Here is an 11,196-nt window from a genome sequence, read left to right as displayed (position 1 = left end):
CAGAGCAGTGAGGGTGACTCAAGTCTCCCTTGGGAGCCCTGGGGTGGCACAGCTGTAGCTGATCTCCAGTCAGTGTTTTAAAGCTTCTACACCACCTGCTTGCCACCATTTCTGACGGGCTTAAGTCTTTGTTCTGGCCTGCCCCTTGTCTCCCTGATTTCAGGTCTTGAGAAGCTGCAGGGAGCTGGATGCTGGTGACATCAGTGACTGCCACTTGCACACTCTTCCTCCTGAGGTTTGTTCTTCGGTGGTTCCACTCCCAGAGACTCCTGTTCATAGCAGTTGTAACACTCCTACTTCGAGTAAGAAAATGCCTATTTCTAATTTTTTTTTTTTTTTTTTTTTTTTTTTTAAGCAGCAGCAGCAGCAAGGTGTCATGTAAGTTTCTCTGCCAGTCGTTTGCAGTTCCAAAGCCAGGTTATCTGTGGCTGGGTGTGCAGACACCAGCGAGAGTTCCTCTCTTCGGAAACAGAGCAAGTTTCTATTTAAGGCTTTGCTGACTCAAGGCTGAGGTACCCAAGCTGATTCAGCAGCTTGGCAAGCCAGGAGGACTTCTGGGTATGAATGGAATGAGCAATAAATTTTGTCTTCATCTTGCAGAAACATATATCTGAGTGAAGCCACCTCCTGGTGGCAGACATTTTCCCAAATAAGTGTTATGGTCTGCACTGCTTTCAGTGTAGAAGAGCACTGGGAATAGGAATAATTTGAACCACAGTTTCAGAAGGATGAAAACACACAATTCAAACAACCTGGCTGCCCTGAGGAAGTGAGAAGAACACACTGCTTACTCAGCTTCCGTGGCTTCATATGGAAAAGGTGTCAAAGGAAATCCTTGTGCTCTTCTTTGATGGAAAAATGAAATAAGCATAGTGATACTCTTCTGAATTTAAAAAAAGCATGGAGGAGTAGCACTCCTCCAAAATATTTTCTAATGTTTATCTGTCATTCTGAACAGAAGTCAGAAATTTTAATTTTTTAAATTATGAGTTGTCTCACGTAGAAGTTACCACGATTCAAACAGAAGCTGCTGCTGAATATCCCATGTGCCAGCGAGGATGTGGACACAGAAGTTGGTCAGAAAGTGAGATCCTGCTACTGATTAAGGTGAGAAAGTAGGAATGGGGCATCAGTGCTGTCTTCCTTGTGTCTTTCTGCCTGAACAAGATTTTACCATATTATCCTCCAACATTTATGCTGTTTCCAGAGGCAGACAGGATGCATAGTCTCCACCCATGGCATCCTTGATGGCTTTTCTTTCAGGCTGTAAGTAAAAGCCCCGAGCTCCTAAGCAGCATTCCTCCTCCCCAGCCACCCCAGCATTAATGCAGGCTCTTGTTCCAGACAGCACTTCCCATGTCATCTTCTTCTGCCTCGTGAAGGCGGTTTGTGAAGTCTGAAAAAGCACCATGTGGGTTGTCACATTTCAGAACCTCCCTAAATAGTTTCACACAGCTCCATCAGATAAGCAGGGAAGAACAATATTATGAATGTCAAACACAAGCCAATCATCAGTGCTGGCAAGGCTGTGCCTCCAAGGAGGGAAGCAAATTCAGTTCCATAGACTAAGTGTGTATAGTTAGTGGCATGAAGTTAAAAGAAATCTGTGAATAGGAGCATTTGCACATCTATTGCTCTCTACAGTCTTTCCTCTCACACGGTCTCTGGGAGAGGAACCCAGTTGCAGAGCCTTTTGGAAGGGCAGTCAGAGCACAGCCCGTAACTACTGCAAGGACTCAAAATGGGCACAGCTCCACCAAGATGTGCTCATTCTGTGAGCTAAGAAAGTGACCCAGGGGAAGCATCTTCTGCAAAGGATGCTACAGACATTGCCCCTGCAGGTGTTTCTGTAGAGGGACAAACTGACTGCGTTACTGTCCTTGGGGTTAAATTCCTCCTGGGTTAAAACAGTTCAGAAGGCAAGGGGAGAAATTATGGATGCAACTTCAAACTTCTTTTTGCCCTCCCAGAAAAAATTTACTCAAACTTGGAATAAATACAAGCACCATTACTGCTGACAAGGATTTGATCTGCTTATGGAATTCAGTGGGGAGAAGTCTTCACAGTGAAAGCAAAGTGAAAGGGTAGTGCCCAGGACACAACACTTGGTTTTAAGAAATTCAGCCTTCTGGGAGGCAGCACTGCTTTTTCCCAGCCAGCACTCAGCAAACAGACATGAACACGAGGTCACTGTTCTGCTGCTCATTTGGTGTGTCCAGGGAACCAGACAGTGACAGAGGAATCTGGGGAACAGCTGGGCTGGGGGAATGGGGTGAGTATTTCACCCAAAGTTTAAAAGGAAGAGCAGGATGGGAGTCTATGAGTAACAAATCTAGTGAGAGCTTCCTCAGGGGAGCAAAGATTCTGACCCATCTCAAGGTCATGGTCTGAAGGTCACCAAAGGAGGGCTTCGACAAGTCAGATGTCTTCTGCAGTCCTGTTTCTTCGAGCCAGTAAACAAAAGCTGGGAAAGAGGAGACTATTTCACTAGTGGAGATCAAAAGCAGCCTCTGACTACTGGCCAGACAAAATTTGGGATCATGTGCATCACCCAGTCAAAACTTCTGACGTAAGCTGCATCTTTGATGTGACTCTGTTCATTCTAAGAACGTACAAAGTCCCACTTCACTGAGCACAGGGGGTGCTTCTGCTTCTCAGCTCGAGCTTTGCTTCTGCTTGTCCTCCAGCCCCTGCACACACACAGACACCTCCAAGCCCAGAGTGCCTGCCAGTCCCTTTTGGGGGCAGACAGGGAAACTCCATCTGCAGAGCCCCTCTGCTCTCTGGGCAGCACGGACACACCTGAGCCCCTTCCTACCTGTGTGCTCACCTCCTGCTGCACACACACAGCCCAAGGGCTTGATCTTGAAGGTAGGGTCCTACACCTCCTTTCAGGTGAAGATAAAGCCCAAGCAAGGGCTCAGGAATACTGATTTGAAAGGTCTCAGCTTTTGCTACACTCCAGCCAGTGCTTACATTGCAGCCCATGTGCTCGTAGTCACCCTGGATCAAAGGAGCTGAATGAAATCAGACTTTGTTGATACCAGCAGGAAAACTCATGTCTCCAACTGGAGGAAAACTTTTCTTTTCAAAGAACATCCTGATTTACTTAGAAATAATAAGGGCTTAAATTACTTTGTGTGTTGTGTCCACTGCTTCCCCTCACCACCCCTCCATTTTTTAGCTCTTTGTAGTTTCTGCCCTTTTCAGAGTGAAGCACAGATGACCCAGGCTGGTAGCTGAATCAGGATGTCATAAGCAATAATAATTAATAAGCCAATACTACCATAAAGCAAGGCTAAAAAATTAATGCTTGAATTTCAGTATCTCTTAACATCTCCAAGTTCAAACCACCCAATCTCTACAACAAGTCTTACAGGTTTTCATAACGCAGTGAAAAAGCCCAGGTAATTTTACCTTAATTTCTTTGCCACTGAGGTAGCAAAACATCTTTCCTTTTTCCACCAAATTCCTACACTGTCTTTGAATCCTTGGAAGCTGTTACATTTATTTAGTCCTCCAGATTAAATACATTTGTCTGTCTTTATGAAGTAAAAATCTCACTTGAAGTACATTTAGATGAATCAATAAAAAGGTTCCAAAGAACTCTTAGTAAATTTATCAATTAATAGCCAAGCCCAGGAGGCCATCCTTACTTTCTGCTCAGCTACAGGATTTTTTTCTTCCTAGCAGTGTTTCTGTCTGAGCAGTGTGGTGAGCAGCACTCACTATAAAATATTGATCAGCACGGCCATTAGTTGGGAAGGGAGAGACGGCTATGTCAGAGCAAAGCAAAACCAATTACCACTATTGATTGGAATTTTTTTTATTATTATGATAGGTTGTTCTGGAATTTGAGTACATCAGGAAAAACAAATGTCTTCAAAATAAAAACAAAAAACACGAAACACAAATTTCTTCCAAATAACAACAAACACACAGTTTACAGTTTGGTTGCTGCACAGTCAGTTGTATCTTTACAAAGGAAACCAAAAAAAGTAAAAGTTTCAGTTCCAGTAACCGTGTGGCCACGTTTTCTATTACTATTAAATAAAAACAAAAAAGTACGTTTTGATGAACGGTGCCGTGCGGCTGCAGGGTGAGAACCATCACCTGTGAGCAAGGGCGAGGGATGGGGAGAGGGGAAGGAGCCGGGGCAGGCGCCGAGAGGAGCCCTGCGAAGGAGGGGAAGATAGGGGCTGGCTGGGAGGAAGAGATAATGCCCGGGAGGGAGCGGGGCAGGCAGATAGCGTCACTTATAAACAAGCGAAGAAAGAGGAGAGGAGGAAAATAACCCAGCAAGTTTCCAGCCGGCTGCGGAGATGCGGAAAGGTTAAATTGTTTGTGAAGTGCGCGGTGTCTGCGCATGGCAGATGCCAGCCCTGCCCGCAGCGGCATTTCCCCGGGCCCCCTCCACCCCACCCTTGAACACACCACGGCCTTGAGGCGGCGGCGGGAGCCGCTGGCAGGGACCCTCCGCTTGTGGGGAGACATCCTGGGGGTCCCCAACCGCCGGTCTACCCCGTATGCGGGGGCTGCGTGTCCCCCCGCCGGTCCGGGCCCGGGGCAGCTGACAGGACGGGGCGGTCCGTACCCGCTCACCGCCCCGCGCCCCTCGGGCCGGGAAAGGGGCGGGCGAAGGGGGACGGGGGAGGAGGGGGGGGGGATGCGCGCTCCCGCGCCGGCACCGCGCCCTATTGGCCAGCGGGGCGCGCGCCCGCAGCCCCCCCCAGTTCCTCCCTCTCCCCCTCCCTCCCCGCCGGGAAGATGGTGTCGGTGGGGGACGCCCGCTCTTAAGCGCGCTCCCGGCGCTCCCCTCCCTCCCTTCCCCGGCGGCGCGCAGGCGGCGGGCCGGCCCCCGCCAGGGCACGGAGCTCCCCGCGGCACCAGCCCCGCCGGTCCCCGTGGCAGGCGAGGAGGAGCAGGAGGAGGAGGCGGTGGCGGCGGCCGAGCCCGCACCCCGGGGCTGAGGGGCGTCGCGTGGGCACTCGGTCCCCCACCCGGGAGCTGAGCGCGGCGGAGGACGCGAGGCCCCGTTGGCGGCGGGAAGGGCAGCGCAGGCCGGCGGGGGGGCGGCCGCCGGTGCCGTCCCGGCTGGGCGGACGGGAGAGGGAGGCGGTGCGGCGGGCGCTGGCCCCTTGGCGGCGGCCGTTAGGGGAGCGCTGCCCGGCGGGCGCGGGGAGGAAGCCGCGGTCAGCTGCTGCCGACATGGAGGAGCGGTCCCCTCCCGGGGGGCCGGCGTCCCCCCCTCGGGACTGAGCCGCCGGTGGCCTCGGCGGGGCTGCGGGAGCGGGGCCGGCGGCAACCCCGGCCCTGCCCGGCGTGCGAGGCGAGGGGAATATGCGGGGCTGCCCGCGTCCCAGCGCCCGGTGTGCCCAGCCCGGCCAGCGGCCGAGAGCCGCGGCGCTGCCCGGCCGCCCCTCGGCGGTGGTGGCGGCGGAAGGAGCCTAAAGGCGACTCCTCTGCCAGGAGCCCGGTGGCCTTCCCGGCCCGAGAGACCCAACTCCTGAGCGGGCACTTCGGGAGGAATTGACAACATGGCTTCCCCACCGCACAAGCAGCTGCTGCATCACCACAGCACCGAGGTGAGCTGCGACTCCAGCGGGGACAGCAACAGCGTGACCGTGAAAATCAACCCCCGGCAGCACCAGGGCTGCTCCTCGTCCAAGGACTGCAAGTACAGCATCTCCTCCAGCTGCAGCTCGGGGGAGTCGGGGGGCACCCGCCGAGCCGGCGGAGGTGGCAGCGGCGGCGGCTCTGGCCTCCGCCGGCAGAAGAAGCTGCCGCAGCTCTTCGAGAGAGCCTCTTCCAAGTGGTGGAACCCCAAGTTCGACTCCAACAACCTGGAGGAGGCTTGCATGGAGAGATGCTTCCCGCAGACCCAGCGCAGGTTTCGCTATGCCCTCTTCTACATCGGCGTGGCCTGCATTCTCTGGGGCATCTACTTCGGCATAAACATGAGAGAGAAACAGATGGTTTTCATGGTGCCGGCTCTGTGCTTCCTTTTGGTATGTGTAGCGTTTTTTGTGTTCACTTTCACTAAGGCTTACGCCCGCCATTACGTATGGACTTCTCTGATCCTGACCCTCCTGGTTTTTGCTTTGACTCTCGCTCCGCAGTTCCAGGCTCTGAAGCCGATCTCAGGAAGTGGTGACATGTCCAATCAGACTCCCCGGGCAGATCCCACAGACACTTGTCTTTCCCAAGTGGGCAGTTTTTCTATGTGTATTGAAGTGCTCTTGTTGCTTTACACAGTGATGCACTTACCCTTGTATTTGAGCTTGTTCCTGGGACTGTCCTACTCGGTCCTCTTTGAGACCTTCGGTTATCACTTCCGTGACGAGAACTGTTTTGCACCCCTTGGAGCCGGTGCGGTGTACTGGGAGCTGCTGAGTAAAGCCTTCCTGCACATCTGCATCCATGCCATTGGCATTCATTTATTTATCATGTCCGAAGTCAGGTCGAGAAGCACATTCCTGAAAGTGGGGCAGTCCATCATGCATGGAAAAGACTTGGAAGTGGAAAAAGCCCTGAAAGAGAGGATGATTCATTCTGTTATGCCAAGAATAATAGCCGATGACTTAATGAAGCAGGGGGATGATGAAAGTGAAAACTCCATCAAAGGCCATTCCACCTCAAGCCCCAAAAACAGGAAGAAGAAGCCCTCCATACAGAAAAACCCCATAATATTCCGTCCTTTTAAAATGTGGCAGATAGAGCAAGTCAGCATTTTGTTTGCAGATATCGTCGGCTTCACGAAAATGAGTGCCAATAAATCTGCCCATGCTCTGGTGGGGCTGCTGAACGACCTCTTTGGGCGTTTCGACCGTCTGTGCGAGGACACTAAATGTGAGAAGATCAGCACTTTGGGAGACTGTTACTACTGCGTAGCTGGCTGCCCAGAGCCCCGGGCAGATCACGCTTACTGCTGCATCGAGATGGGCTTAGGTATGATCAAAGCCATTGAGCAGTTTTGCCAAGAGAAAAAAGAAATGGTGAACATGAGGGTCGGCGTTCATACCGGGACGGTCCTGTGTGGCATTTTGGGAATAAGGAGATTCAAGTTCGACGTGTGGTCCAATGATGTCAATTTGGCCAATCTGATGGAGCAGCTCGGGGTGGCTGGGAAAGTTCATATTTCGGAAGCTACTGAGAAATATTTGGATGATCGTTATGAAATGGAGGATGGAAAGGTGATGGAGCGAGTTGGTCAGAGTGTTGCCGACCAGCTAAGAGGTATGGTCTTTTATTTCGTGCCTGTTCTTTTGTCTTTATTTATTAGGGAATGCGTTTTCCCTCATGCGTGTTCTGTGCTTTCTGACTTGCCAATTGCACTTGTTTTACGTTTAACTCTGCATGCTCATGATCAGAAACACCATGGGAATTAGGGAGTAAGAGATGCCACAGAGATGAGTGAAAGATCTTCTGGGAAACCCAAAATGTTCTTAGACTTCAAAACTCCTTGTGAGTGTAGCATCATAGGGAGGAGAAGGTTAATGTGTGTGCTGTCTGCAAGAGGCTTTTGTTTTACTGCTGTGTGTCATCCTTTAATTCAGTCAGTAAACTTGTTAATTGGCTTAATGTGCCATACATAGAGCATATGTGTTTTGCAAAATTATGTGTATCTGTGAAAAGTTTTTTCTGGCATTGGGAGAGTTGGGACTGCGAAGGCATTTGGGAAAAATGACAGCTGGATTCACAGAAAGAAATGAGCACTGTAGATTTGGCAGTTTGATACAGTGAGTTGTTACAGTTCGAAGTTAGGCTGGAAAAAGTTACTCAGGTGGCTGAGTGAGCTGGCAGAGGCTTCCCTTCTGCAGCTCAAAGGATTTGGGGATGAAACTGCAAATTTGCCATTCGGAAAAGAAAATGAGGGATCCCTCAGTTCCCTGTATGGCTTGGCCTAAGGGTCCAATTTTACTTTTTTCTATTGATACTGAAATGAAAACCTGGACTGCTTTCCAGCAGTGCTCAGATGTGGGTGCAGGAGGATTGTGCATGCTGAGGATTTAATGGTCTCTGTAGTAAAAGCGCAGCGCTGGAGACGCAGCCTTTGTCTCCCGGAGGCAGTGTGGGTTTTGCAGTGCTTGTAGCCCAGGGTGGGGAGCAGACAAATCAAAATGGGAGTGGAATATGTTCCCAAGCCTCTTATCCTACGTGAGTTTATTCCCTCTGCTTAGAATGTACTGATTTTTTAATAAATTAAGCATGGAAAACAGAGTGGAAGAAACCAAGGGAGTCACAGGACAGCGTTGTGATGGAGGAAGGAGATGTTTTTGCAACAAATACAAAAGGAGGCCAGGATGGTTGCAGAAAGGTCAGTGAGTAAGGACAGGGAGGGGGGGAGTGTTGCAAAACAGTGGTGGCAGTGGTAAGGGCAGGCCACTCGCCTGTGGCAGGTGCTTATTTTGATGTGACACAAATACTTATTTTTGGTGAGCTGGCTGTCTGCATGCATATGGCAGCAGGGCTGAAATGAGAGGCTTAAGGGAGGAAAAATATCGACAGTGACATTGGTGGCTGGAAGCCATAGAACTGAAGCAGATGTGAGTCCCTGGGCTTTGGTTTTCTGTTTGGCTTCTAAAAATACAAATTCCATGAATCTCTTTGAGAACGGTTGGCACGGATGTGTTTCAGTGGAAGCATGCTTTCAAGAAAAAAGGGTGTCAGATGTAATCTCTCTCTTACTGTAAGCTGAATCTTGCTGTTCTGGTGAAAATAAATTGAATATGCTGTAGAGAAACAACCCTACGATACTGCCCTCTTCCATCCATCTCTACAGCCAGGTGCAGTGTGTGGTAACAGCAAACAAAGTTAAGTGTTCTTGCTGAATTTGTAACTGGATCATTAATCACAAAGTGAGGTGAACTTGTGGACACTGATGGTACTGGTCTTAAATATTTTTATTTATTTGTTTGTTTTCTAGGAGCTCGCAGGAACACTGTGTAGAGCAATAATACCCCATGCTAGGAGAGTGTTTTTCATGGTCTTTCTCAGAGTTCTGCCCTGACCTTGGTTACACTTTGTGTGAGAGGGCACAGGCTGCTGTTGTCACTACAGTAGTTGGGGTTTTGCTGCTTTGAATGCCTTTCACAGGTCCTGCTTTATTTCACAGGCCCAGGGCACTATAGATGAACAAATTGAAATGCAGTCTAGATAAGATGAAGTATACTTTGTGGTCTGACATTTTAATGGTATCTTCTTACCCCAAAACCTAGCTAGGAGAGCAGCTGGAACATGTGTGAAGAATTACTTGAATGAGGAGTATGGGCTGGGTTGTTTTTTGTCCCCTTTCCCTCCTGTATTTTGTTGTGGGGTGTAATTAGCTTCTGTTTCTTATCAGTGTCTGAATGTAGTTACTGAAATTGGAGTCTGTGTGTGCTTCCAAACCAAGCAGCCCTCTGCCATGGCCATCTCCACCTGGAATCCCTTTCCCTCCTGTGCCCACACCTTCGGGGCAGGTGGTGGGTGCTGCAGAGCTGCCCGATTTTTCCTGTTTCCTCAGTGCTTTGTTCTGAAGCCAGATTACTTGGCTGATTGGTAAATGGCATCAGGAAAACAAACAAACAAAAAAAGGCTCTGATAAAAGCGATCTAACAGCCACAGGCTGGCATCTAGAGCCTGCTGCAGGGGAGGGTTTTGTTAAGGAGCAGCTCTGAGATCTAGGAGAGTAAACTGAGGTTTCACCTCTTAATTAATTGTCCTCTGCAGAGCACTTGCTCAGTTTGGTGAGCAGAGGTGCTGTTAGGAAGCTTTGCTTTACTGCCTTCCCTGAGAATCCATCGGTACAGTGTTTTCCCTGACAGGTCATTGATGGTAGTGATAGAGAAGAGGAAGTTTGTTGTTTAGTTATGTCAGATGTCATACTAAAGTAGGAAAGCAATGTGGAGATAAGAGACATAAGCTGTGTTTCCCTTCCCAGTACTTCACCTCTCAGCTTCCTTTCTACCTTTGGTATCTTAATATCTTAAGTTCATGTATGGCTGGTGTATTATCTCTTCATGGAGCTGTTGCAGTAGTAGTAGCTATCTTTCTGGGGCTAAGTCGCCATGACCAAATAAACTCTTCAGAGAGCAAAAATGGGAGATGCTGAGGACTCAGTGTCCATGTTAAGGGCATGAATGGTTAAGGCCTTTTACCTAAGCCTTGTTCTGGACTGGGTCTTTGACCAGAAGTACCTCTGTGGTTGGAGCACATCAGGTGTGCTCCTGGAGCAGGTCTCTTGGCATGGTTCTACCCAGGAGGAATCCAGGTGCAGCTCTACAGTGTGTGCCAAAGCAGTGCTTCAAAGCCATGCTCCCCATTCCATGTGAATTACTAATGTACATGTACCTCCAGTTGTCCTGGTGCTGCTCTCCATGCTTTTTGGAATAGACAAGGCAAAACTAAATTTTTCTTTGCCTGTTCTGTTTCATGGTTCACTGAAATTGATAGGATGGAAATATATTCTCTTTCTCCTTTGCTTCCTGAGCTCCTTAGTGCAAGAAGTGGGGCCCTGCTATGTTCCCTTATGCTTCTGACTTCTCAATTAAATAGATGGTGTTCAGAGCAGACCAACAGAGTTACCCATTGATGAACTTCCAATGTTTTTGCCTATTTCTGCTTGCTTTGTGTTTTACCACTGCTCAGGGCATCTGTTTTCACAGCCTCTCATTCCATTGGATGTGAAGGGAGCATAGGCAAGAAATGTTGGAAGTGATTGTTTGAGGTCCACAGGTGAACCCTAAATGTCAGTTTACTTTTATCTGTCACAGTAATTTTGCTATAGAATTTTGTGACTTCTAGCCTTTGCTGTTTTCTTGCTGAGTGTTCTAGCAAATAAGTGTGCTGAAGACTATGAGATACTTTGAGTCACATACTAGACCTTATTGTGTCTCTTCTGGACCCTGGAGTCAGGGATCTCTTCTCTGTATATAACAAGTTCTGCTTATGAAAATATTTTTGTTTTGTTCTGTTCTTCTTGATTGTTTGCATTTCTCTTTCTTGTTACTTAAGAGGTCATACTATTGCTATTTGCCAGCCAGCCAGAAATACCAGGGTCACTGGCATTTTTTTTTCTGAGTGCTCAAAATACGTAAGCATGTTGGGGCAAGAATGCTTTCTCTGTGTTTATAAAGCATAGCACAGCAGAACTGTGATTTCATTTGGGGCATTTGTGTGTGCACTGAGTCATAGTTATTGAAGTTCCCATTAAAA

General features: G+C 49.1%; 1 protein-coding gene across 1 annotated transcript in view; it reads left to right on the top strand.

Moving 5' to 3' along the window:
- Window positions 1-5,537: 5,537 nt before the first annotated feature.
- Window positions 5,538-11,196, top strand: part of ADCY9 (adenylate cyclase 9) — a 72,905-nt gene continuing 67,246 nt past the window's right edge. The window contains exon 1 of the mRNA XM_071761182.1: window positions 5,538-7,236. Within this exon, the coding sequence (XP_071617283.1) occupies window positions 5,538-7,236 (1,699 nt within the window). The remainder of the gene's footprint in view (window positions 7,237-11,196) is intronic.

The sequence above is a fragment of the Heliangelus exortis genome, chromosome 17, assembly GCF_036169615.1.
Source record: "Heliangelus exortis chromosome 17, bHelExo1.hap1, whole genome shotgun sequence".
Taxonomy (NCBI): Eukaryota; Metazoa; Chordata; class Aves; order Apodiformes; family Trochilidae; genus Heliangelus; species Heliangelus exortis.
Note: the sequence above shows the minus strand (reverse complement) of the source record. Positions and strands in the feature narration are given on the sequence as shown.